Source organism: Callorhinus ursinus, unplaced genomic scaffold, assembly GCF_003265705.2.
Source record: "Callorhinus ursinus isolate GAN/ISIS: 27379988/994484 unplaced genomic scaffold, GSC_fseal_2.0 scaffold47, whole genome shotgun sequence".
Taxonomy (NCBI): Eukaryota; Metazoa; Chordata; class Mammalia; order Carnivora; family Otariidae; genus Callorhinus; species Callorhinus ursinus.
This window is the reverse complement of record NW_027397109.1, coordinates 9,043,491-9,070,875: the sequence shown is the minus strand read 5'-3', so window position 1 is coordinate 9,070,875 and position 27,385 is coordinate 9,043,491. Positions and strand designations below refer to the sequence as shown.

General features: G+C 44.2%; 1 protein-coding gene across 1 annotated transcript in view; it reads left to right on the top strand.

The window, feature by feature from the left end:
- The window catches only part of OTUD7A (OTU deubiquitinase 7A), a 382,314-nt gene that overhangs the window by 302,303 nt on the left and 52,626 nt on the right, over nucleotides 1-27,385 (top strand). The window contains exons 7-9 of the mRNA XM_073882548.1: nucleotides 18,660-18,761; nucleotides 22,509-22,636; nucleotides 23,459-23,571. Of these exons, the coding sequence (XP_073738649.1) occupies nucleotides 18,660-18,761; nucleotides 22,509-22,636; nucleotides 23,459-23,571 (343 nt within the window). The remainder of the gene's footprint in view (nucleotides 1-18,659; nucleotides 18,762-22,508; nucleotides 22,637-23,458; nucleotides 23,572-27,385) is intronic.

Genomic DNA, 27,385 nt, shown 5'->3' with positions numbered 1-27,385 from the left:
AGTGAAATAAGTCAATCAGAGAAAGACATGTATCATATGACCTCACTGATATGAGGAATTCTTAATCTCAGGAACAAACTGAATGTTACTGGAGTGGTTGGGGGTGCGAGGGATGGGGTGGTTGGGTGATAGACATCGGGGAGGGTATGTGCTACGGTGAGCGCTGTGAATTGTGCAAAACTGTCAAATCACAGATCTGTACTTCTGAAACAAATAACGCAACATATTTTAAGAAAAAAGAAAAAGAAGAAGATAGCAGGAGAGGAAGAATGAAGGGGAGTAAGTCAGAGGGGGAGACGAACCATGAGAGATGATGGACTCTGAAAAACAAACTGAAGGTTCTAGAGGGGAGGACGGTAGGGGGATGGGTTAGCCTCGTGATGGGTATTAAAGAGGGCACATTCTGCATGGAGCACTGGGTGTTATGAACAAACAATGAATCATGGAACACTACATCCAAAACAAATGATGTAATATATGGTGATTAACATAACAATAAAAAATTAAAAAAAATACTCAAGTATAAAAAAAAATATTGTGGACATTGCTACTATAAACATCGGGGTGCACGTACCCCTTTGGAACCCTACCTTTGTATCTTTGGGGTAAATACCCAGTAGTACAATTGCTGGATTGTATGGCAGCTCTATTTTCAACTTTTTGAGGAACCTCCATACTGTTTTCCAGAGTGGCTGCACCAGCTTGCATTCCCACCAACAGTGCAGGGGGTTCCCCTTTCTCCACATCCCTGCCAACATCGGTCATTTCCTGACTAATGTTAGCCATTCTCACTGGTGTGAGGTGGTATCTCACTGAGGTTTTGATTTGGATTTCCCTGATGCCGAGCGATGTTGAGCACTTTTTCATGTGTCTATTGGCCATTTGGATGTCTTCTTTGGAAAAATGTCTGTTCATGTCTTCTGCCCATTTCCTGATTGGATCATTTGTTCTTTCAGTATTGAGTTCAATAGGTTCTTTATAGATTTTGGATACTAGCCCTTTATCTGATATGTCATTTGCAAATATCTTCTCCCATTCCATTGGTTGTCTTTTGGTTGTGTTGACTGTTGCTTTTGCTGTGCAAAAGCTTTTTATCTTGATGAAGTCCCAATAGTTCATTTTGCCCGTCCTTCCCTTGTCTTTGGTGATGTTTCTAGGAAGAAGTTGCTATGGCTGAGGTCGAAGAGGTTGCTGCCTGTGTTCTCCTTTAGGATTTGGATGGACTCCTGTCTTACATTGAGATCTTTCAACCATTTGGAGTCTATTTTTGTGTGTGGTGTAAGGAAATGGTCCAGTTTCATTCTTCTGCATGGGGCTGTCCAATTTTCCCAACACCATTTGTTGAAGAGACTGTCTTTTTGCCATTGGATATTCTTTCCTGCTTTGTCAAAGATGAGTTGACCATAGAGCTGAGGATCCATTTCTGGGCTCTCTATTCTGTTCCATTGATCTATGTGTTGGTTTTGTGCCAGTACCATACTGTCTTGATGATGACAGCTTTCTAATAGAGCTTGAAGTCCGGAATTGTGATGCCACCAGCTTTGCTTTTCTTTTTCAACATTCCTCTGGCTATTCGGGGTCTTTTCTGGTTCCATACAAATTCTAGGATTATTTGTTCCATTTCTTTGAAAAAAGTGGATGGTATTTTGATGGAGATTGCATTGAATGTGTAGATTCCTGTAGGTAGCATTGACATCTTCACAATGTTTGTTCTGCCAAGCCATGAGCATGGAACGTTTTTCCATTTCTTTGTGTCTTCCTCAGTTTCTTTCATGAGTATTTTATAGTTTTCTGAGTACAGATTCTTTGCCTCTTTGGTTAGATTTATTCCTAGGTATCTTATGGTTTTGGGTGCAATTGTATATGGGATCGACTCCTTAATTTCTCTTTCTTCTGTCTTGTTGTTGGTGTATAAGAATGCCACTGATTTCTGCGCATTGATTTTATATCCTGCCCCTTCACTGAATTCCTGTATGAGTTCTAGTAGTTTTCGGGTGGAGTCTTTTGGATTTTCCACATAAAATATCGTATCATCTGCAAAGAGTGAGAGTTTGACTTCTTTGCCGATTTGGATGCCTTTTATTTCTTTTTGTTGTCTGATTGCTGTGGCTAGGACTTCTAATACTATGTTGAATACCAGTGGTAATAGTGGACATCCCTGCTGTGTTCCTGAACTTAGAGGGAAAGCTATCAGTTTTTCTCCATTGAGAATGATATTCACTGTGGGTTGTTCATAGATGGCTTTTATGATATTGAGGTATGTACCCTCTATCCTTAAACTCTGAAGAGTTTTGATCATGAAAGGGTGCTGTACATTGTCAAATGCTTTTTCTGCCTCTATTGAGAGGATCATATGGTTCTTGTTCTTTCTTTTATTAATGCATTGTATCACATTGATTGATTTGCGGATGTTGAACCAACCTTGCAGCCCAGGGATAAATCCCACTTGGTCGTGGTGAATAATCCTTTTAATGTACTGTTGGATCCTATTGGCTAGTATTTTGGTGAGAATTTTTGCATCCGTGTTCATCAAGGATATTGGTCTGTAATTCTCCTTTTTGATGGAGTCTTTGTCTGGTTTGGGGATCGAGGTAATGGTGGCCTCATAAAACGAGTTTGGAAGTTTTCCTTCCATTTCTATTTTTTGGAACAGTTTCAGAAGAATAAGTTTTAATTCTTCTTTAAATGTTTGGTAGAATTCCCCTGGGAATCCATCTGGCCCTGGGCTTTTGTTTGTTGGGAGATTTTTGATGACTGCTTCAATTTCCTTAGTGGTTATAGGTCTGTTCAGGTTTTTATTCCTTCCTGGTTCAGTTTTGGTAGTTGATACATCTCTAGGAATGCATCCACTTCTTCCAGGTTATCTAATTTGCTGGCGTAGAGTTGCTCATAATATGTTCTTATAGTTGTTTGCATTTCTTTGGTGTTGGTTGTGATCTCTCCTCTTTCATTCATGATTTTATTTATCTGGGTCATTTCTCTTTTCTTTTTGATAAGTCTGGCCAGGGGTTTATCAATCTTGTTAATTCTTTCAAAGAACCAGCTCCTAGTTTCATTGATCTGTTCTACTGTTCTTTTGGTTTCTATTTCATTGATTTCTGCACTGATCTTTATTATTTCTCTTCTCCTGTTGGGTTTAGGCTTTATTTGCTGTTCTTTCTCTAGCTCCTTTAGGTGGAGGGTTAGGTTGTGTATTTGAGACCTTTCTTGTTTCTTGAGAAAGGCTTGTATTGCTATATACTTTCCTCTTGGGACTGCCTTTGTTGTATCCCAAAGATTTTGAACAGTTGTGTTTTCATTTTCATTGGTTTCCATGAATTTTTTAAATTTTTCTTTAATTTCCTTGTTGACCCATCCATTCTTTAGTAGGATGCTCCTTAGCCTCCGTGTATTTGAGTTCTAGTTTCAAAGCATTGTGGTCTGAAAATATGCAGGGAACGATCCCAATCTTTTGGTACCAGTTGAGACCTGATTTGTGACCTAGGATGTGATCTATTCTGGAGAATGTTCCATGGGCACTAGAGAAGAATGTGTATTCTGTTGCTTTGGGATGGAATGTTCTGAATATGTCTGTGCTGTCCATTTGGTCCAGTGTGTCATTTAAAGTCTTTATTTCCTTGTTGACCTTTTGCTTAGATGATCTGTCCATTTCAGTCGGGGGTGTTAAAGTCCCCCACTATTATTGTATTGTTGTCAATGTGTTTCTTTGCTTTTGTTATTAATTGGCTGCTCCCATGTTAGGGGCATAGATATTTACAATTGTTAGATCTTCTTGTTGGATAGACCCTTTAAGTAGGATATAGTGTCCTTCCTCATCTCTTATTACAGGCTTTGGTTTAAAATCTAATTTGTCTTATAAAAGGATTGCCACCCTAGCTTTCTTTTGGTGTCCATTAGCATGGTAAATGGTTTTCCACCCCCTCACTTTCAATCTGGGCGTGTCTTTGGGTCTAAAATAAGTCTCTTGCAGACAGCATATCATTGGGTCTTGTTTTTTAATCCAATCTGATAGCCTGTGTCTTTTGATTGGAGCACTTAGCCCATTTACATTCAGGGTAACTATTGAAAGATATGAATTTAGTGCCATTGTATTGCCTGTAAGGTGACTGTTACTGTATATTGTCTGTGTTCCTTTCTGGTCTATGCTTTTAGGTTCTCTCTTTGCTTAGAGGACCCCTTTCAATATTTCTTGGAGGGCTGGTTTCGTGTTTGCCAATTCCTTTAGTTTTTGTTTGTCCTGGAAGCTTTTTATCTCTCCTTCTATTCTCAATGACAGCCTAGCTGGATATAGTATTCTTGGCTGCGTATTTTTCTCATTTAGTGCTCTGAAGATATCATGCCAGTCCTTTCTGGCCTGCCAGGTCTCTGTGGATAGGTCTGTTGCCAATCTAATATCTCTACCATTGTAGGTTACAAATCTCTTCTCCCGAGCTGCTTTCAGGATTTTCTCTTTGTCTCTGAGACTCATAAGTTTTACTATTAGATGTCAGGGTGTTGACTTACTTTTATTGATTTTGAGAAGGGTTCTCTTTGCCTCCTGGATTTTGATGCCTGTTTCCTTCCCCAAATTAGTGAAGTTCTCTGCTATAATTTGCTCCAATGTACCTTCTGCCCCTCTCTCTGTCTTCTTCTTCTGGGATCCCAATTATTCTAATGTTGTTTCGTCTTATGGTATCACTTATCTCTCCAATTCTGCCCTCGTGATCCAGTGGTTGTTTATCTCTCTTTTTCTCAGCTTCTTTATTTTCCATCATTTGGTCTTCTATGTCACTATTTCTCCCTTCTGCCTCATTTATCCTAGCAATTAGAGCCTCCATTTTTTATTGCACCTCATTAATAGCCTTTTTGATTTCGACTTGGTTCGATTTTAGTTCTTTTATTTCTCCAGGAAGGTTTTCTCTAATAACTTCCATGCTTTTTTCAAGCCCAGCTAGTATCTTTTTTAAAATTATCATTCTGAACTCTAGTTCTGACATCTTACTGATGTCCGTATTGATTAGGTCCCTGGCAGTCGGTACTGCCTCTTGTTCTTTTTTTTTGAGGGGATTTTTTCCATCTTGTCATTTTGTCCAGAGACGAATAGATGAATGAGAGAACAAATGCTAACAGGGTACCAACGTCCCCAGAAAACGTACACTAAACAAACCAGAAAAGACCTGAAACCAGGGGGAAAGAAAGGGAAAGAAAGAAAAAAAGAAAAGAAAAAGATAAAAACAAACAAACAAAAACAAGACAAAACAAAAAAAACAGAATATGATCAAATATGATCAGGCTGGTGCATAGATCAGTGCCACACACTAGATTTCGGGCGTATTTTGGTCTGTTATGAGAAAGTGCCTCCCAAAATTTTAAAGAAAGAAAAACTTATATATGTACAAAAATAAGGGTTAATATGATGAAGGGATGAAATATGACTGTAAAGATGAAAATTATAAATGATTTTATAAAAGGAATTGATAAGAAGTTGGTTGAAAAAAGAAAGAAGAGGATTTAAAAAAAAAGAAGAGAATGTGATCAGTCAGGAGACTAGAATAAAGCCATACACTAGAGATTTGGGGTATATTTTGGTCTGTTAGAAGAAACTGTATCCCAAAATTTTAAAGAGAGAACAACTTATATATATATGCCAAAAATAAGCTTAACTACTATGAAAGGATAGAATATGACTCTAAAAATGAAAAATAAAAAAGATTTTTTAAAAAAGGGATTGATAAGTTGTTGGTTGAAAAAGGGAAAAAGAAAAATTCAAAAAAAAAGAAAGTTTAAAAAAATTAATTTGAAAGACTAAAGAATCATGGGAAAAAAGCCATGAATTCTATGTGCAGTATTCCCCTAGCGCTGGAGTTCTCCCATTCTCACTGATCGGTAAACTTGGTCTTGGCTTGCTGGCTGTTCGTGCTGATCTTCTGGGGGGAGGGGCCTGTTGCCGTGGTTCCCAAATGTCTTTGCCGGAGGCGGAATTGCCCAGCCCTTGCCGGGTCAGGGCTAAGCAAGCTGCTCGGGTTTGCTCTCGGGAGCTTTTGTTCCCTGCAAGCTCTCGGTACAGCTTTGGAGGACGAGAGTGAAAATGGCAGCCTCCCAATCTCCGCCCAGAGGAGCCAAGAACTCGGGGCCCCGCTCCTCAGTGCGCCCCAAAGAAAAGCAGTCACTCCCGTGTCCCCGGTCTCTGGCCGCACTCCGTGCTCACCCGGCCTGTGACCGAGCGTTTCTATGTCTGGCACCCGACCCCGTGTGGAGTCTCCAAACCCAGCAGATCCCTGCGGTGCGCTCTCACGCCGCTCCTCCCCGGGAAGGAAGGGGAGTGTCCCCAGCTCTGCCGCTTGTTGGGTCCCTGCTGGAGGGGCAGTGGCCCGACTGGGCCGCAGATCACAGTTTATGGCAACCCCGAGCTGAGAGCCCGCGCCTCAGCTCCGTCTCTTCAGCCGGCTTCCCCGCTCCGATACCTGGGAGCTCTGCCGCACTCAGGCACCCCCGGTCTTTCTGTGACCCTGAGGGTCCTGAGACCACACTGTTCCGCGAGGGTTCCACCCCCCGCTTAGCCACTGGAGCGATGTCCCTCAGCGGAGCCAACTTCTAAAAGTTCCGATTTTGTGCTCCGCGGCTCTAGCACTTGCCAGAAGCGGCCGACGGAGGCCCCCTCCCCCGCCGTCTATCCTCCCGAATATCGCCTCGGATTCACTTCTCCGCACGTCCTACCTTCCAGTAAGTGGTCGCTTTTCTGTTCAGAGAATTGCTGCTCTTCTTGTTTTCGATCTCCTGTTGGGTTCGTAGGTGTTCAGAATGGTTTGGTCCCTATTCAGCTGAATTCCTGGGACCAGACGTAATGCAGGTCTCCTACTCCTCCGCCATCTTGCTCCTCCTCTAGTTACTTTTGTATTACTGATTTCTACCTTAATTGCTTTATAGTCAGAGTGCATGATCTATATGACTTGAAATTTGTTGAGGCTTTGTTGAGACTTTTTGCTTTATGGAACAGAATATAATCCTTTTGTCTTTTTAATGTTCTATGCTTGAAAATAACATAGTCTTCTATTGTGGGCTGCATTGTTTTATATATGTACATTTGGTCATTTATTATGTTTTTCAAGTCTATATATTATTTGTGTTTTACTGTATCTCTTAATTACTGAGAGATGCATGGAAATTTCCCATTGTGATTGTGCATTTATTCATATTTCTTCTTATTCTTATGGATTTATAAATCCAAAAAAGTCTGTGTTATTAGATACAGGAACTAAAGTTATGTCTTCCTCATGAACTGAGCTGCTAAACATTATGAAGAGAGCCTATTTAACTATAGTAATGTTTTCTTGCCTTTCAGTTTGTTTTATCGGTTACCCTAGCTTTCTTTAGGTTAAAATTGACCTGATGCACAATTTGCCATATTTTTACTTTTAGTACTTTTGTATTCCCATGTTTAGATGTATCTTTTGTAAACAGGGTGTAGTCGATTTATTCTTAAAATCACTTTAACAACTTTTGTCTTTAACGCGTGCATTTATTTTTAATGTAACTACTCTCTGTCCCTTTTCTATGTGAGTTTTTTTCTTCCCCTTATAAGTCCTCTTTTTGTCACATGGAATATTTTTTAATCATTTCATTCTTTTCCTTCTTTTATTATTGAGAGGTTACCCTAATTCATAAAACATACATATGAATCACATATCAGATTCATCAACATCTTTCTTTTTTTTTAAAGATTTTATTTATTTGACAGCGAAAGATACAGCGAGAGAGGAAACACAAGCAGGGGGAGTGGGAGAGGGAGAAGCAGGCTTCCCATGGAGCAGGGAGCCCAATGCGGGGCTTGATCCCAGGACCCTGGTATCATGACCTGAGCCAAAGGCAGACACTTAACAACTGAGCCACCCAGGCGCCCCAGATTCATCAGCATCTTAACCTATACGCAGACAAAACAGGGAACTTAGACTAGTTTAATTTTATTCATATCCCCCCTTTTCCTGATTTATAAGTTATTATCATTTATTTTAGTTCTATACTTTTAATCTCATCAGACATTATTATTATTGTTTTATACAGTGTTCATTTAGACTTACCCATATATTTACCATTTTTGTTTATCTTCATTTCTTCATGTGTATTAGCTCTTCCTCCTGTTTGAAGTTCATCCTTTAGAATTTCCTTGGGTGACTGTCTGCTGGTTTTACTTTCTCCATTTTTTTGAGTCTTAAAATGTTTTTGTTTTACCCCCGTTTTTGAAAAACATTTTTGCTGGACAGAAGTTGCCAGTTATTTTCATGGAGCACAGTGAAGGTATTATTGCATTGTCTTGTTTTCCATTGTTTCTTTTGAAACATCAGCTGTCAGTCTGCTACTCCTTTCAAGATAACTTATTTATTCTACCTCAAGATATTTTCTCTGCCTTATATTCTGCACTTTCACTAGGATATGTCAATGAATGAACTAGTTTCACTTTTCTTGTTTGGGATGTCTTTGACTTACTAAATCTGTGAATTTTATCTCTGTAGATTTCTTCCAAAAAATTCCTCAGTCAGGATCTCTTCAGTATTGCCTCTGAATTTCAGTTAGACAGTGTTAGAGCTTTTCAGTATATTCTTCATGTCTCCTAGTCTGTCGTTCATATTCTGTCTTTTTCCCCCCCTTAGTTGCATTCTGGATAATTTATTCTGATTTATCTTCATATATATATTTTTTCTTCAACATTGTCTAATTCAATATAAAATTGATTGTTTTTTTCTATTTCTATTATCCCCTTTCTTTTTTTTGTTTTTTTATTTTATTTTATTATTTTATTTTATTATGTTATGTTAATCACCACTAATCATTATTAGTTTTTGATGTAGTGTTCCATGATTCATTGTTTGCATGTAACACCCAGTGCTCCACTCAGTACGTGCCCTCCTTAATACCCATCAGCGGGCTAACCCATCCCCCCACCCCCTCAAAACCCTCAGTTTGTTTCTCAGAGTTCATAGTCTCTCATGGTTCATCTCCCCCATCGATTCCCCCCCCTTTGTTTCTCCATTCCCACTACCTTCTTTTTTTTTTTTAACATATAATGTATTATTTGTTTCAGAGGTACAGGTCTGTGATTCAACAGTCTTACACATTATCCCCTTTCATTTTAAAGCCATATTTTTGTTTTCCAAATCTGTCTCTTATTCTTCAGAAATGTTTGTTTCCTTCCTTTGGGTCTTTTCAGCATTTTAAGCATATTTGTTTGTAGTCTCTAGCTGACCGTTTTTAGCTTCAAGTTCGTAGGTATCTATAATTTTGTGTCTATAACTCTTTCTCAAGATGGCTGCCTTCCTGTTGGCCTTGTAATTTGAGGTTGTGAGCAGGATATTATCTGTGGGAATCTGGTGGTCTGAGCTGAGGGTGTTCTCAGCTATGTTGAGTGATATATTTGTTTGTTTCTTTGTTTATGCCAGACTCCCAAAGGAAATCACCATCCTATAAACAATCTTTATGTTAATTTCTTTGCTTAGGCATTCAAGCCACAAATCAGTTTTGCTTAAATAAGAGCCAAGTCAATAGCCACATGTCTGGAAGAAGTTGGCTTTTTTGTTTCTTTGGTTGGTTTTGGTTTTTTTGTTTGTTTGTTTGTTTTTATTTCTCTGCTAAGCCCAGTCTAGAAGAGACACATTTCCCTCTCAGCTTCCTTTGCCAGGGCGGGGGGGGGGGGGGGAATTATTTCTAATCCTTGCACTTAGGAGGTAGTTTCTGAGGGTCCTGACCCCATGTGGGGTGAGGGTTCCCTGGTCCCAATTCCCCAAATCACAGAATCTCAAAGCCTTTTTTCAGATTCTCTTGAAGTGATTAAACAGGCAAAATGTCTCCACCTACAGGAGACACTGGTACATATTTCTAATTTCATTCCGTATTTATTTTTGGTCACTGGGGATTTACCACGCTTTATCTCAGACTTGGATATACGTTTCAAAGGAGTGTTGACAAGGAGGACTATTTTCTCTGATTCCTTTTTTCTCCTTAAATCTGTCTCTCCCACTTGTCTCAGAGAGAGGGGCTTCTCTTCCAGTGACTGAAAACAAATCCTCAGCTCCCACTGTCTTTGCTGTTCTACACACATGCACATAAGATCTTATTTCAAATTGGATTTTCTAAGTATGGCAAAGAAATCTGGTATAATTAAATAGAGAATAACTAACAAATGTAAAAATCAACGGGAGGTTGTAGGGATATAAGAAATAGTTCAGTGTTCCTGAAGAGTCATTTTCTTCAGTCTGTTGGACTCCACACCTGTAAGGCCAGCTTGGCTCCTCCTCTTTTCTTATATTCCTAATGTGATTCCTTTTCCCTTAGATTTACTCAACTTTTTTCATTAAAAAGCCTCTTTCTCCTAATACTACAAGTTCAACAGTGAATGTTGCAAAAAAAAAAAAATTAAGATGCTGTTTGTAGATACCTGCTTGATTCAGCGGTGTAATTTGCATTTCTAGGGACCTCTAAACAAGGCTTCTCAAGCCATCTGTACTGAAGGACCACTTTTTTAAACTTTCAATTCACTCTGAACCAATACTCCTGATGTGGTTTGATATAGGGTTCAGGAACCAATGGCCAAGAAGGAACACTTGAGATGTTTTTGGTGCAAAAAAGGGTGTTTTTATTACAGGAGGGGGATCTGTGGGCAGAAAGGGCTGTACTGGGGTTGTGAGGAGTGACTGATTATATAAGATTGTCTATCCTATAGAGGGGAGGATGATGTTAGGACTCTAGGAAATTGAGTCTCTAGGAAATCCTGGAGATTGCTTTTTCTCGTATAGATCATTAAGACAGTTGCAAACTGATGAGACTCATGTCCTGCTTGGCTGTGATCTCTGTCAGTTAACCATTTGTTTTGACCTTTCCTTTGTTCTTGGGCAGTCAGGAGTGCCTGAGGAATGTCACATATATCCCACCTGGGGGGTGGCGAGGTTGTGCTTTGCCCTCAGCTTGCCTTTTGCTGCCTCATCACTTCTGTAAATTCAATAAAAGTATTGCAGCAAGGCCCATTGCTCTACAAGCTCCTAAACAGTTCCTCTTGTTTCCTGTGCTCACCTCAGTGTGCCCCAGTTGACCTCATTGAGCAGCTCTGCGCAGTCTTAGTGGAAAGAGCCTCCCTTAGACCTCTCCTCCATGAATGCAAAAGCAACTATGCTTACCCCCAAAAGGGCCTCAGTATGTGAAGGTACTTTTTAATCCAAAGGGTGTGGTTCATTTATTCACTCATTAGTTTATGCATAAATACCTTCCTTGCTTTAACCCAGGGTTTTGGACCTGTTTTGACAAAAACACATATATGGTACTTTCTATATGCCAAGCCCTGTTTTAAGTGCTTCCCAAATAGTGAATAACGTATTGTTCATAAAAATTCTACTAGATCAATACTACTATTATCCCCATTTTTCAAAAGAGGGGACTGAGACATTAGAGAGGCAAAGTAACTTGTCCAAGTTCCCACTGCTAAGAAGTAGTGGAACTGAGATTTGAGCTCAGAAAATCTAGTTCCAAGGTCCCTCTGCTTAACCACTCTGCTGGCAACCTCTCTGAGCCCTTGAGTATCTCATACTCTGGCCTCAGATCTGCAAGAGTAGGTTTTCCAAAGCCTGCTTTATGGGTGAATAATTCATTATGGTCCCCATTGTCAACGTGAAACACTTAGTCATTATTATACATAGCTCTGAACTGAAAAGAATGAGCAGGTCTTCTGTTTCTAATGATTGATTAGCACGTCTGCCCTGAAAAGGATGATGATTTATTAATGCTATCTGCATGGATGCAAAAGGGGATTGACCTGAGACACATCAGAGAAATCACCTGTAAGCTTCAGGGCTCTGTGCCTCTGAAAAATTTGAAAATTATAACCAAACTATAAGAATTCCAACTCATCTATTGAAGAGGAGAAAAATTTAGTGGAACTAGTAACTGTACCAGTTAGATTCCCCCAAAGTGTGTTTAACTGAATTCAACCAATTTTTTTAAAACTAAATCAAGACAAATGAGTTAATTTACATAGATATTGTCTTTGGCACCAGAATAAAGTATCTCCATTTACAAGTGTAAAACTGAAACAAATCCACGTGGCATTCTTTTTGTTTTTAACATTTTTAGATCTACAAGAAAGTTGAAAGATTAGTGCCTATATTCCTTGCAGCAAGAGTCACCAATTTTCAGAGTTAGGTCACATTTGCTTTATCTCCTTTTTTATATAAACATAACTTTTTTCTGAACCATTTGAATGTGTATTACAAGTGTGTATCTTAAAATTCTCCTATGAAACCGGAACATTACCACTCCTAAGAAAAATAACATTTACTCAATATGCTACCTAATATAGAGCTCATATTCACATTTTCCCAGTTATCCCCAAAATCTCATTTAATTTTTTTTTCATTCCAAAACCCAAAGTTTCTGCATTGCATTTGGTTATATCTTTTCTTTTTTTACCTCTTTTAAAGAACATCCCCCTATCTTTTCTTTTGCTTTCCATGATAATTTTTTTCAAGAGTCCCAGCCTATTATCTCATATCCCATTCTTGCATGACCCCAATGGGATTCATTCGCCACTACCTCTCCCTAGGGGCCATATGATGCTGGCTTACTCGTCCAGTTCCTGGAAGAGTGGCTGGGTCAAGGAGAGGTCAGAACAGTGGACTCTCTGATCTGTGTGCCCTATGGGGAAAGAAAGGGGAGGAGTCTACTCTGCCTGAACACTGGCAATGCCAAAGAGTGGTGCTGCGCAGAGGAAGACAGGAGCATAGGGGGATGAAACTTAAGCGACTGCCTTCGGCTCGGGTCATGATCCTGGAGTCCCGGGATCGAGTCCCACATCAGGCTCCCTGCTCAGCAGGGGGTCTGCTTCTCCCTCTGACCCTCCCCCCTCTCATGTGCTTTCTCTCTCTCATTCTCTCTCTCTCTCAAATAAATAAAATCTTAAAAAAAAAAGGAAACTAAGGGAAAGAGGGAGGAAGGAATATGAAAAAGAAGGAAATAACATGGTTTTGAGGTGGACACCAGAGGCAGAGGAAGAAGCCTCATGCACAACACACATTTTTCAACCTTGAATTTACCTGTTTTTATGTTATATAACGTAAAGGTCACCAAATTCATGTAGTGGTACTGATGGGGAGGGAGGAATGAGAATGAAAACTGGGGAGACACATCAAGCGAACTTCAACTTGATCTTTAGTTTTTTCTCCTTTTCCATCAAAAGGAACAAGCTAAAGCAAATATGACGGAGGGTCTGCAAGGGGCCTAGTTCTGCGTGATGGGTGTACTGCCCTCAGCACTCTTCAAAATTTTCACAGTAAAAACAGAATGAGAGAAACAAGCAAAAGCAGAAAAGGGAGAGTGAGCAACCCTTGTTTCTCTAAGGAAGCACAGTAGAAAGACTGGGTCTATGACTTCAGACCAACAAACTTGAGCTTCAGCTCCACTGCTTATGGAAGAATATATTTTTTGAAATCATACCAGCTCACAGAAGTTGAAACCGGCTTGCCAACAAACTCAGCCACGTCCGACTAAGTTAGAACAGCTTTGCTCAGGATTTGATTTTGCCCTAGATGAGCGATGGCCCCTTTAAGATTCAGTGCACCATGACTCCCTGAGCCTGTTTCCTTGTCTGTAAAATGGGAATATGCACCCCCACACGAAACTGGGGGATTCATGGTCAGCCCCGCAGGGAGCAGGAAACACTAACACCCAGCCAGCAGGACCATCAGCTGTGAATCCGTCATTACTGCACAGAACAGGAGGTCTGGGGACAGGGACGCTCATGACAGGGCTGGCAGCTCCCTGTGTCTTCACGGACCCAGGTACACCCAATTTTCTGCCTGTCTATCTTCAACAGGTCAGTGCTGCCTCCATTCAGGGTGCAATGTGGCTAGAGATGCACCTGGTGACACATCCTCACACAGCATCCAGGGAAGCAAGGGAGAGGCCCTGTCTATGTCCCTTTTGAAGGATGAACAACACTTTTCCAGTAGCTGCCCCACGGGTCAAGGGACAGTATGTGGTCACAGCAACACTGGTCCCTGGCAAGGAGCATGGAATGCAGGGAAGGAATTTGTCACAGCAGGGTTCTGTGAGCAAGGATGGGCGGGGAAAGCTATTAAATGGGCAAACCACAGGGTCCGCCCATTAATGCAGATCACCTTCTCATTAGCATATTCCTTCCCCTGTTTCTCTATTCATACCCCTGCACCCGCTGGCTCTTGGAACAGCTTCAGAGGATGCATAGGGCCATCCCACTTGAACATTAAATGTGTTGGGCTTTCAGGTGTTACAGCTACTCTCTTATGCCATGTAAGCAAGAATCTTGTCATTTTTCTTCCATTTTGTGGCAACCCAGTTTTAATATCTCCCAGCCTGGAGGTTTATTAAAAGGCCTTGGAAAAAGTCAGGTGAGACGGGTTGCTATTTCACAACCTAGAAAAAAAGAAGTTACCAAGTGATGGCATGTTATTTCCAGTTATGTCTCTGACCGGTGATCCAGGGGCACAGTCAATTAAGGCCCTTAATTGCCTTTCTCATTTAGCTTTAATAAGATGACTTGCAAGCGGTCAGAATACACCAATTTGTTAGCATAAGCATTAGCATCATCAATAATAGAGGCTTGTCCATTTTGTAGTGTTAATTTCAATACATGTTTTCATTTAGAATTAAGGATACAGTTATGTTATATTAGTAAAACCACTTATCATTAAAATGCAGTTACTGAATCTTAACCAAAAAGCCACTGTAGAACAGATCGTTATCCAGTTCAAACACATTACTGACACGGTTTATTATATTAAGCTTTGTTAATGTGGTAATCTGTTAGACAGTAACTCTCCAACTCTGAACTAAATGTACTTTTGAGGGCCTTAACTTCCAGCAATATTGTAGTTCTTGCCCTTCATATTTCATTATTGATTACCGAAAGCAGTAACACCCTTTGTTAAGATTAATTCTTAATAATGACAGATGGCTTGTTGGAATGTAAGTAATGCAATGCCCCTCCAACTTTCCAGTCCTATTAGTATAATTCTCTTTCTTAAAAAAAAAAAAAATTCAATTAAATGTTTTCACAACTTCTTGAAAATATCTATTATAAACATTCTCATTTGACTGAAATTCCACAAAGAGTTAAAGGCCCCAAGAGGTGGCTATTATATTCCATTCCCCAAATTAAAAATCTATGTCACAAAGACCATACAGTGCAATGATATATTCAAAGCACTGAAAGGAAAAAAAAACCTACAACCAAGAATACTCTACCTGGCAAGATTATCATCCAGATAAACTTTGTATTTCACGAGGGAGGCTTCTGGAAAAACTCTGTTTTGCGCCACGAACTGTGAGATGTCCAAAATTTTACTCTGCTTGAAAGCTAATAAACTTGCCTTTTGTGGTTTCATGGATGCTGGCAGAAAACCTGGCACTTCTGGAGCATAGGAGAGGATACAGTTACATTTGAAGCATGTGCGGCCGTTGGGAGATCCCACGAGAGCATTTCTCTTCTTGTGGAAGCCTACTGGGTGGTCCTGAGAAATAAAACATGATCAGTGTACCACCTCCCTGATACGTTCTGGGGTCTAAGATGTTCCTTCCCCACATGTGGGTTGTTGCTTCCTGTCTTCCCTCACAAAATTGTCATCACAGTGCCTGTAACTTACCCTTTGTTCTCAATCACTTCCTAATCACAATTTGACCTCTCGTCCACGAAGGTCAGCCCTAAAGGGACAAAATCGTTTTTACAAAACTGAACCATAACTAAGTCTGAATCTCCTAGCTTCCCTTTTGGTTAAACCACCACCCACAGAGTGTGCTAAACAGGCCAGCCTGGGGATGCCATGACAGACAAGAAAGAAGCAACATGGTCAGAAATGGCCAGGGAGGAATTGAATTTTCAAAACAGGTCTATATAACCCCTAGTCCTGTTCATCTTGCTCATTACCTAGGAAGCAGTTGAGAGGGGATGGTCGCTTTTGAGGACAGCCACATTCAGTGAACAAACTGTCTTAAGGTTACTGTTATGGATTGAATGTTTGTGTCCCCCCAAGTCCATATGGGGGCACCCTGATCCTTAGTGTGATGGTATTTGGTGGTAGGGCCTTTGAAAGGTAATTAAGTTTAGATAAAATCATGAGGATGGGGCCCCGGGATGGGATTAGTGTCCTTATAAGAGGAGGAAGAGAACAGAGCTCACTGTCCACCGTATGAGGACACAGCAAGAAGGTGGCCCCCTGCAAACCTAGAAGAGAGTTCTCACCAGGAACCAAATCAGCCAGCACTTCAATCTGGGACTTCCAGCCTCCACAACTGTGAGAAATAAATGTCTGTCGTTTGAGCTACCCAATCTGTGGTGTTTTGTTATAGCAGCCCAAGCTGACTACTTTTCTTGGTTATCTCATTGATTTCTAGCTTATTTTTAGTATGACCAGAGGACATAGTGTAAATGATTTCAAATCCTTTGAAATTTGTTGACACGTTTTTATGGCCCATTATGTGGTCAATTTTGGAAAATATTCCACGTGACACGGAATGGTTATATTCCATTTGACTTTACTGTGTTATCATTATGAAGTATCCCTCTTTACCCTGTTCCCCTTCATCTGATGGCGATAGGACTTCACCGACTTTGTTTTTGCTTAGTTTTTGAACAATGTATCTTTCTCTACCTAGTTACTGTTTAAATTTCTGTGTCATTATATTTATGGTGTCTTCTGTCAGCAGCTTATACTTGTTTTAAGCAAGGCTGGCAATCTGTCTTTTAATTAAAGTATTTAGTTCACTCACATTTAACATAAATACTGGTATATTTTGGTTTAAATCTGTTATCTTGCTGTTTATTTTTTGTGTGTTATTGTGTCTCTTTTTTCCTCTCTTATTCTTTTGAATTATTTAAGAATGTTTATTATTCTGGTTTCCCCTCTACTAGCTTGTCAGTTATACATTCTTTTATTATTCCTTTAGTGGTTACTCTCTACAGTTTCCAAAATGTACCTTCGAGCTATTGGAATTTACCATAAGGTGGCACTTTTACCACTTCCTGGTCAATGTAAGGATCTTTGGACTTATGTCATTTATTACACATTCCCATGTTTTGTGTTATTGCTGTCATGTGTTTTAATTCTACATATACTTTAATCCTCAAGAAGGTATTTCTGATATTGCTTTAAACAGCCAATATTGGGAGCGCCTGGGTGGCTCAGTCGTTAAGCGTCTGCCTTCGGCTCAGGTCATGATCCCAGGGTCCTGGGATCGAGCCCCACTTCGGGCTCCCTGCTCGGCAGGAAGCCTGCTTCCCCCTCTCCCTCTCCCCCTGCTTGTGTTCCCTCTCTCTGTCAAAATAAATAAATAAAATCTTTAAAAAAATAAACAGCCAATATTTATTTACATTTACCAACGTACTTGCCCTTTCAAGCCCCTTTATTACTTTCGTGCACCCTGAAGTATTCTTTACTGAATCCTTTTAGTATTCTCTACTGCAGGTCCGGTGGATTCTCCCTTTCTGTTCATCTGAGGTCTGGAATTCTAGATTGGTAATAACTGCCAGATAAGGGTGGAGGCCCAGGTTCTCCACTCTGCTCTGTTGGACACCTGTGGAGGAATGGGCCTCTTGGTACTGCTGGGAGGGAGCATGGGACCTTCTTACCACCAGATGGGTGGGAAAGGCCAGGCTCCCCATATGTTCTCAGTTGGTAGGGGGTGGAGTCCAGCTTACCACCCAGCAGGGTTGAAGTACCGGCTGTGTGCTCAGCTTTCTCTGACACCATCTGGCACTGGGGGAGCGGGTGGTGAGTGACTCATTACTGCCCGGTAAGGCTGGAAGTTGTGGCTCCCCACTTGACCTCTGCCAGCAGGTTTTATAATGAGCTACAATTTCTCCTGTGGCATTTCACTGAAATAGAGCAGTTATTGTCTATCTTCCTAAGCTGCCCCTTTCCTGATATCCTGTCTAGAGAGAGCATGATTCCTTTGTCTACCCCCATTGGTGTCTCCAGGTTGCCAACTTCTGCAGTACCTGGTCTAGGATTTGGGGGCAAAAAAGAAATTCCAGGGAGCCGACTACCATGCTGTTTCTCAGATCCCAAGTTTCTTGGTCAGTCTGCCTCTTCTCTCCACTTTTCAGTCTTCCTGTGTTATTTTATACGTGATATCCAGGATTTTTAGTTGTACTTAGTAGAAAGAATAGGGGAAAGTATGTCTACTCCCTCTTCCTGGAAGCAGAAGTCTCAAGATGTGTTAATGAGATTTAACAGGCCTATATCGAAGTAGCTATAGTGATTTTGATCTGTTAAATTAAACATAAACCATACTTTCGGAGGTGTGTATGCATCAAAAAAGGATGATGCAAAACAAAAAAATAACTTCCAGAAGGGGAAACCGTGTTCAAGGAGATTGCACAAAGATAAACTTTATTTTTTGTGTAAAATGGTCCCAGATTCAAGGAGAAAAGCCTTCACCCTTAGGTTTCTTAATCCTCTTGCTAATTAATGGGAGGATTTGGTCATTTCTTATTTTAGAAGAGAAAAAAATCTATATTTTATTTAAAAGTAGCCATAATGCTCTACCTTCCCACTGAAGTTCTCTAGAACCTCTCAAAAATCATCTGCTGCTGTTTATGCTTACGTAGGAAACACTTAATAATGATCTATTCTCAGATTCTCTTCTAAAGTGAGTTTCTGTTCCAGGTCGCCTGAACTGGTGGTCCACTGTGTGCACGAGCTGTAAACGGCTTCTTCCTTTGGCCACTACAGGGGACGGGAACTGCCTTTTACACGCAGCCTCTCTGGGTAAGCTCTGCAGCAGAGACAGGGTGGCAGCGCCCCAGGCCAGTTCTGCTCATAATGAGTTAAAGGGCAGACATATGCTAAGTAGAGCCATGCACATCACTCATCTGGAAGAGTCCCCAGGGGATATAGCCAACAATCTAGCCCTTCAGGTCAAGCAGCTGACAGGCTTGGTGGGGACACAGAGCACACATGAGAAAAGACCTGATCTAATAGAAGGGGCCTAATCATGAGCGGCAGGGATGGGAATTAGAGATTATAGTGTAGAGGACTTCCTGGAGGAGGTGAGATCTGAAGGACTCAAAAGACTTTAAAAGAAGACATTCCAGGTAGGGAGACTCCATGGAAGGAAGGCAGGAATTAACAGGATCTTTAGAAGCAGGGCTGAGCTTGGTTGGACTTGAACAGGAAGTTTGGGGAACAGTACCTTAGGTTGGATGGTGTGGGGCCACCACATTGATAGCAGTCCATGCACTTGGACTGATAAAAAGACATAGTTTTTGAGTCAGTCACTTGGGTAAATCATAGGGGAATCACTTGAGTACTGAGAAAAAGACATAGGTTGAGTAGAATTTTAGGAAGAAAAAGCTGAATTCCACACTGTGAACATAGTGAGATCATAATTTCACTGGAAGGATAGGCAAAAGATAATATGCTCAAACGTTAAAAAGTGGCCATTGCTGGGTGGTGGGATTGTTGATTTTTATTGTTGATACAGGGGAATCACCTGGGGACTGACAAAAAGACATAGTTGGCTAAATCACTTGGGTAAATCACAGGCGAATCAGCATAGTCCAAATATACAGCAGGGAAGTCAGCAACCTTCCGCAGAGATGTGAGCTTCCAGGCTGCAAAAAGCCATACCAGCAGGTGCACAAGCATTTCTGGCACTATTTGAATAACTGAGAGGTCATGGGGGTCATGGTAGACTTTCTGGAAGCTCAATTACTCCTTCTAGATCCATCCTTCTATACACATAGCCGAATCAGTTTTGACAGACAGGACTGGATTTGTGCCAGGGACCCAGGCCTCAGAGCCAGCTATCCTCATGAGTCCTAGAATAAAGGGTCTCTCTCCACAGATGGGACCCTAAGATAAGAGTATTCTTAGTTGGCGAGTTTGACCAAGAATATTCCTTGTTGGTCAAACTCACCTCCCCAGGTAAACATGGTTGATGCTGGGACCCAGAGCAAGGGCCGGACCCCAAACCTCTCTGCAGCCCTGTAGTGAGGCCTGTTCAGCAAGAGGTGGACAGAGGTGAGACTAAAGCCCACAGAGGGAAATGCATGGGGTCTGGGAGGGGGCCTGAGAGCCTCGGGGGAGAATGGAGCCCCAGAGCAAGGGGAACGTTCCACATTCTGCAGGCGTGGCAATGGGTGGTGGGGAACACAAAGGCTCCCACTTCCCTGCTTGCCTTCCATTTCACAATGAACACATTTCTGTTTGTTGGCATTGCAAAAGTGTTTCACATTCATCATGGTAAGAAAATAAACATCAACAATCCCACCACCCAGGAATGGCCACTTTTAATGTTTTGGCATATTATCTTTTGCCTTCTCTTCCAGTGAAATTATGATTGCACAATGTTCACCGTGTGGAATCCAGCATTTTCCCCTTAAAATTCTATTGTGAATTTCTCATGCTATTATTCTTCAAAAACATGTTTTTGGTAGTTGTGTCATATTTCATCATAATGTATAAAGTAGTCCCCTATTGTGGAACATTTTCACCTTGTTGGTGTGTAAAACCTGGAAAGAACATAAAAGAAGAAATCTCTCATCTGTGTCACACATCAGCCTCGTACAAAGGGAAATGCCTTTGTCCTTCAGAAACTGCAGTGTGCACCACTACAGGTGGGCAAAGCCAAAATCAGGCCGCATGTCACCATGGTCTGGTCTGAGGACAGGCATTTTCCCAGTGAGTGTAGTGGGGCTCCCGTCTGCCTGAGAAGAGAAAGCATCCTGTGGGCCAGCCTTGCTCCAGCGAGGCCATAGTGGAGTCTGGAGCTCATTGCCAGTGGGTTCTTTTCTCCTGGGACTTTGTTTTCCTTTCATGGGGTTTAGCTGTTTGACCTGACCGATCAAAGGAGCCATGCAACACACTGACCAGCAATGCTTCTTGACCTAGGGCTGTGGGACACCCACAGAAATGACAGTAATCGTAGAGCCAGGCTTGTATGCAAACATTTATGGGTCAAGGAGACCCTTCCTGCAAGAGAGACCCAAACATGGAGCCAGGGGAACTGAGGCTGGACTTACCGTGCCTGGGAGAGTCCCGAGAGGCCACTGCAGGCAGGGCTGAGGGATGAGTAAGATCAGCTTGGCCTGTTAATAAAAGGAGCATGAATGGCCACTTCCCTCATCTATGTTGTAAAAAAAGACAAAAGCCTCACTTGATGGAAAGCCCATAGCAGCCCCTGGTTATTGCATATCTTTGCACGAAAGGATGCGTGGCCAGACTGAGTCTTTAAAGATTAGGTCAGTGCAGGTCACTCATCTTTTAAAAGCTCTCCAGAGGCTCCCAACTCATTTAAAAGTCCACCTTTTCGCTCTCCACCTTGTCGCCTGGATCCTCCCTCCAGCCACATTTCCTACTTGCTGTTTCTCTAGTATGACTCGTGGGCGCCCCTTGGGGCTGACCCCTGGCCTTCCCCTCTGCCTGGGCTGGCAACTCAGCTCCCTCCTTCACCCTCTCAAGTCTAGACCCTGTTGTCTCCATTCATGCCATGAGCACTGCCACCCAGCGCCCTGTCCTGCTTTATCTCTCCGTATGGTGCTCTACCCCTGACAGCTATGTCATGTGCTACTTTGGTGGCTGCTTCCCCTTCCCTCAGTGTGCGCTCTGTGAGATTTTAGGAACTCAGTCTGTCCTGATTGCTGCTGTGGGTATTCCCAAAACCGAGAATGGTGTCTCACCCCTATTATGAAATTTTAGAATTAATTAAGTGGAATTAATGCCATTTAATTAAATGGATGGATGGATGGATGGATGGATGGATGGATGGATGGATGGATTCCCCCGTTCTTTCCCCATAGCCAGACCTGCACTTCTCATTCCTATTTCTTCCATTTGTTGGGTCTCTTGACCACATCTGAGCTGTCCCACGAATGTACTCAGAGATGGCTGGTGTCCCTTATAACCCCTCAACACTCCGCACAGGCTGGGGAAGGGGTAAGGGAGAAAGACCTCCCCCCAAAACAGGTACTTTCCCTTGGGTCCAGATGTTTACAGGGGTTCCCACTGATGCTCTGTGTCTGAGGAAGTCGAGATGCCTTAGGGCTGAGACATCAGATGTCTAGGTGAAGCCTAGATGAAGCCAGGGTCTGATTACCATCCTGGCTTGAGGCCCTATGTGAGGACACGTCACCAGCTTATCCACAGAGACTCTCTCACTCAAATACAAGAGCTGGACAGTGAGCATTAGGTCCCTCAAAGCAAATCTGAGAGATTGAAAGTAGCTGGCCAAGGGTCCCAGAGAGATGCAGCATGTGATCTTGCCCACTGTGGTTTCTCTGAGCAAGGGGCATACTCCTTCATTCAGCAGCTTGCTTCAATGGGAAATGGGGAAAGAGAACAGAAGGGAATGGCTAGCTAACCGTGAGAACTGAATGGCTGACTGATGCGTCATCTTTGTGTGTGCAGATGCGGGAGGCCGGGCCCGGTAAGTCTGGCGGTTTTAGTGGCCTCCTGGCTTGTCCCCTCCTCATGTCCTGTCTCTCTCCTGTGCTCCTCATGGGCCTCCTGCTGCAGGAATGTGGGGCTTTCACGACCGGGACCTGGTGTTGCGGAAAGCTCTCTATACAATGATGAGGACAGGAGCGGAAAGAGAAGCCCTAAAGCGGAGGTGGAGGTGGCAGCAGACGCAGCAGAACAAGGAGGTTGGTACCCGCTGGTGTGTCCAGAGCCCGAGACCCATACCAAGCGCAGCCATGGGCCACGGCTGGAGTCCAGAGCTGGGCTCCAAGGCCAAGTCCGTCTTGTGAGATCTGACAGCAATGGCTGCTGGGACTAGGAAAGCCTCCCTCATTTAAACCAACTGAAGAGGTGCCCATTACAAAAGCTCAGCCCCTGGCACACAGTGACTATATGTCTACTCACACCGCCTGCCCTTGCATAATTATGAAAACCAACCACCTTCCCTGTCAAAAGGCGTCCTGGCTTGAGGACAAATTATACAGTCCCCTATGTGTGGTCACTAACTGGTGGTGACTTGAAGGCCGGGTGTAGCCGCAAGGTGGTTTTGGCACAGCCTGCAGCCCCGCTCCTGTGTATGTCCTCAGTCCAAAGAGAATCCCGCCATCCTGATGATGGGGGACGTTATCACTTTGCTGTCCTACAAGGATCTGCCTGCTTTCTGATTGAAGTTGGCCCGTCATCTCTTTAAACTTCTCAGTGCTCAGCGCCGAGTTTGGTGTATGCAGATTAGCGTCTGGTCATTCACACCCCCCTGTCAGGACCCTTGCTGCTGGGTGGACCCCTCCCCACAGCATTGAAATTGGAGATTTGGGGGTTCTGAAGAAATGTTGTTGAGAGCAAACGGGGAGAGTCAGCGGCTACTAGCAGGTGTGCCCAGCCTGGGTGCTGGTCGGGCTTGCACTGAGCTGGGGGGTCGGGGGTCCGGCAGGGCTGCCAGGCTCACCTGCACGGGGTGGGCAAGGAGGCCCGGCCACCACCCGCTGAGCCGGCTTCCATTGTGCCAGTCAGGGCTGCTGTACACCGAGGAGGAATGGGAGCGGGAGTGGACGGAGCTGCTGAAATTGGCGTCCAGCGAGCCACGCACGCACTTCAGCAAGAACGGTGGCACAGGCGGGGGGTAAGTGCGGCCCCTCACCGTCCCCGGTGCTCACCTTAAGCTCCTGGCCACCCAGCACAGGAGATACAAAGGTTCCCGCCTTCAGACATTAGATTCTCCTCAGGGACACAGGGCAGAGTTGTGGGGCATGGCTGGACCCCCGCCAGATATTTGGGGGAAATTTTACACAGCTTGCACGTGCGTTTTGCAGGTAGAGGGACGGAGGTTGCAAGTGCCGCCCCTCCCCCATTGCAGGCTGCTGTGGGAAGGGGACTCGCTGGACGGTCAGCCTTTGTAGGGGGCATGCGACATGGTAGGCCCTGCACGCTGCTGTTGCACTCACCAGGCTCAGAAGCCTCAAGCTGCCAGGTTTGGATACTTTTTCCAAGTATCCATTTAATTTCTGGCTTCAAGAAGTCACGCTGAGAGCAAAAGGTCATTAAGTGAGTGCAGCGGCTCCCAGGTGAGCGCCACAGGTGCCCTGCGCCTTCCTGTCCACCTGCAGGGAGTGGCTTGTTCCTGCAGACACAACTGAAATGTCCCAGCATGAGAATAAAGCGTGTGGCCCAACAAGGCAGCCACCAAACCTGTAGCCCTAGCAGTTGAAAGGCACATGTGTGCCTTCGTTCATACTTAGGGAAGCCGAGAGCCAAGTTGTCACCCGTAGAAAAAGTCTCAGGCAAACATAAGAAAGCCCAAGCATTGACACAGAAGTTCCCAGAAGGGATCAGACCCCAGTGGAGAGCCCATGTTGGCAGTATGTCCTGGCCCCATAACTCCACCTTGGGGGTCCTCAGCCACCAGCAGCCAGGTGTGGGGGCTTCCCAGGCTGGGCACTATATCAAGGACCCTCAAAGAGGAGCCCTCTGGTATGGAAACCCATCAACACGATTCCCACAGGGTGGCTTTGTCACTTTATTTTAACAGTGTCACATGTCTGCACCAAAGTCTATCTTATTTAGGGCATGGGGACAACAATGGCATATTCTGAAGACTCAGTCCATTCCTGAAAACTCCACACTCTGCTTTTCCATGCTGAGTCATGCCTGAGATGTGTCTGAAGAATTCCTTAGCATCCCTTTCATCGTTGCCTCTCTGCCACCCTTCACGGGGAAGACACTCCGTCGATGCACGTGGATTGACTCTAGCCCAGTGTGTCTTTGGGGGTGAGGGGGTGGGGGGTAAAATAATAATAATACGTGGCCATCACCATGTACTGTGTCCCCTGAGTCCTCCCATCCAGGAGGCACTTGGCCCATGGTCACACAGCTGATCAGGCCTCAGCTTCCGCTCCTGCTCCCTGGAACCCAGGAGGGCCCAGAGCTGAGTGGGGGTGGAAGGAGTGGGGCGTCTGGTGTCTCCCTCCCATGGGACCCAGGTTCGCCAACTCGGTCGGGGCAGGACCACTGCAGAGAGGCCTCCTTGGTGATGGGCAGCAGCTCTGTTGTTCTCTGTTGTTCCCTTAAGCTTTGGGGAAATGGGGGAGAGACAGAAGGCATTGGCGCAGCTACTCACTTTCCCCAGCTCACAAGAAGAGTGCTCTGGTGTTGCTGAGCCCTGCCACCCCAACTGCAGTGATCACACACCTCCAAATGTCCTGCCTCCTCTCAGGATCCCTTGGGGTTTTTTTTAGTCCCCTCCACTACAACTTGGACCAGAAGGTTTGAGGAGCAGACAAGCATCACATGAGCTACCAGCATCTCTTCCATCAGGGAAGGTGTTGGAAAGGGGTGGAACACTCAATGCAGGTGGGGACTCTGACACCTGCCAGGACCTTGGGAATACCTGCATTTGCTATCCATTTGCACAGACCACAACAAGGATATGCTCTTCAAGATGGTGTCCAAGTCCTCATGGCTAGTTTCTCCTGAATTTTTCATGGTTCCAAGAGCTCAAATCCTGCCCCCATGCCCCCTCCCAGGCCAGAGCTCAGAGTTGTCTGTCCTGATGTCTGTAGCCCACAGGGCCGTGTTTGGGCTCTGATTGGTCACCTGGATCCCAGAGCAGCAGGTAAATCCCAAAAGGAGGCAAGGAGCTGCTAGAAACAAGGCCATTTTGGTTCTGACATGTTACTTTTGTAAACGTGTGTGTGCTATGCATGAGACACCAGCATTTAGTCTTTGTACATTTCCCTTCGTTCTGGATCGCTCTCATACAGTCAAGCTAGCAGAGAATACCAGTATGTTTCTTCCCTTCAGGAAGGGCTCACCTGCCATGGGGGTCCCACCTTCCCTTGGGGTTCAGAAATCCAAAAGAGAGACATTTTTTCAGTGAGTTATCAGTACCTCTGCATTTTGCCTCTGTCTTCCCTGGGCAAAGGGAAGAGGTTTCCCTCCTCACATTTTGCTGAGAGATATGAGGCATCCCTGGGGCTTGAGGGCCTTAGAGACCGGTACCTGATGTCTGCCCCAAGGCTCCGAAGGCTGAGGCTGGCCAGCTCCCAGGTCCTCAGAGCCATGGGGGGTTATGGGGTCCTAGGGGCAATGCATGCTTCCCGAGGACCAGGAGTGAACCCTGGGACGAGGCCTGAGATGGACTGTCTTCAGGAGGAGGACTCTGCCGACAACAAGGATAAACCCCAGAAGCCAGGCCAGAAGCGTGGTCACAAGCCACCAGCTTGGGGTGCCACCACCTCTGTCCAGGGAACTGAGGGCAGAGACAGCTGTGGGAAGGTCTAAAGACCCCCAAAAGCACTTCCATAGAAACGGGGTCAGCATTTGGACCTCCGCCAAGCCCAGTGGGCACCCAAAAGAAGAGTCAAGAAGGACTTTGTGCCAACCCCGTGGGGAGCCACAGACAGCAGCCAGAGAGTGAGGAGGCAGGGACATGAGAAACAGAGGCATGGCTGGGGCCTGGTAGCCCTCGGAACAGAAGAGAAGTGACACACAGGTTTTCCAGATTTCATCCTGGGGATAGGAGAGAGCTAGTCAAGAGAGAATGAGTTTGCAAGTATGATGGTAACGAAGACTAACGTGGCTTTCTTTGTGTTCCCTCCCACACCTGGCTCATTTGGAAACCTGGTTCCCAGAGATGAGGGATGAGTGTAGCAGCTCCGGCAGCACTGGCCCTTCCCTCTGTCCTGCTCCCTGCCCAGCTCCTGGCCCCTGGTACTGGCACAGGTGGGGACAGACCCCATTCTGCTGCTCCCTGGCATGGACACTGGCCTGGTGTCATTTTTTAAACCCATTACTTTCCCAGACACTACGAGGTTAAGTATCTGGAGAGGTTGAAAGGGCAGACTCAAGGATGAGCTTGGCCCTCTTTCTTTCTTCTTCCTCTACAACTCACAGCGGCTGGCCCCCAGGCTCACTGGCAGAATCCCGGCAAGAAACCCTGGAGGCAGAGATGCATGTCCACTGCTCGCCGAAGGAAATGGGTGTACACCAGGTTGGCATCCAGGCAGGGCAGGGTACCACTTGCTGTTTAGGACAAGCTGCTTAGGGCTGATGCCCCAAAGTACATGATCACAGAGCAGGGCACCCTGGAAGCCCCCAGGAAGGCAAGGTGGGTATGGGCTTCCTGTTGTACTCCAGATACACAAGAAAGACAGACAACAGCACCCACAGACATCGACGTGGCAAGCACAGTGAAGAGCGGAGATCCAGGCAGAGGCAGGTGCTTCTGAGCAGGGCACAAGTGCAGAACAATTTCCCTCTGATGCTTGCAAATCAAAATGTACCCATTTCCCCATGGACAAAATAAGAGAAATAGGGTGTTCTGTGCTGGTGCTGCCACTGCTACTGCTTTTCCAGAGACCCGCTGAGATACCACATGTGAAATGCATCCCTTCAGAAGGGCTGCTGCTGGGGTTTTGATAGCCCTGTCTGACCATCAC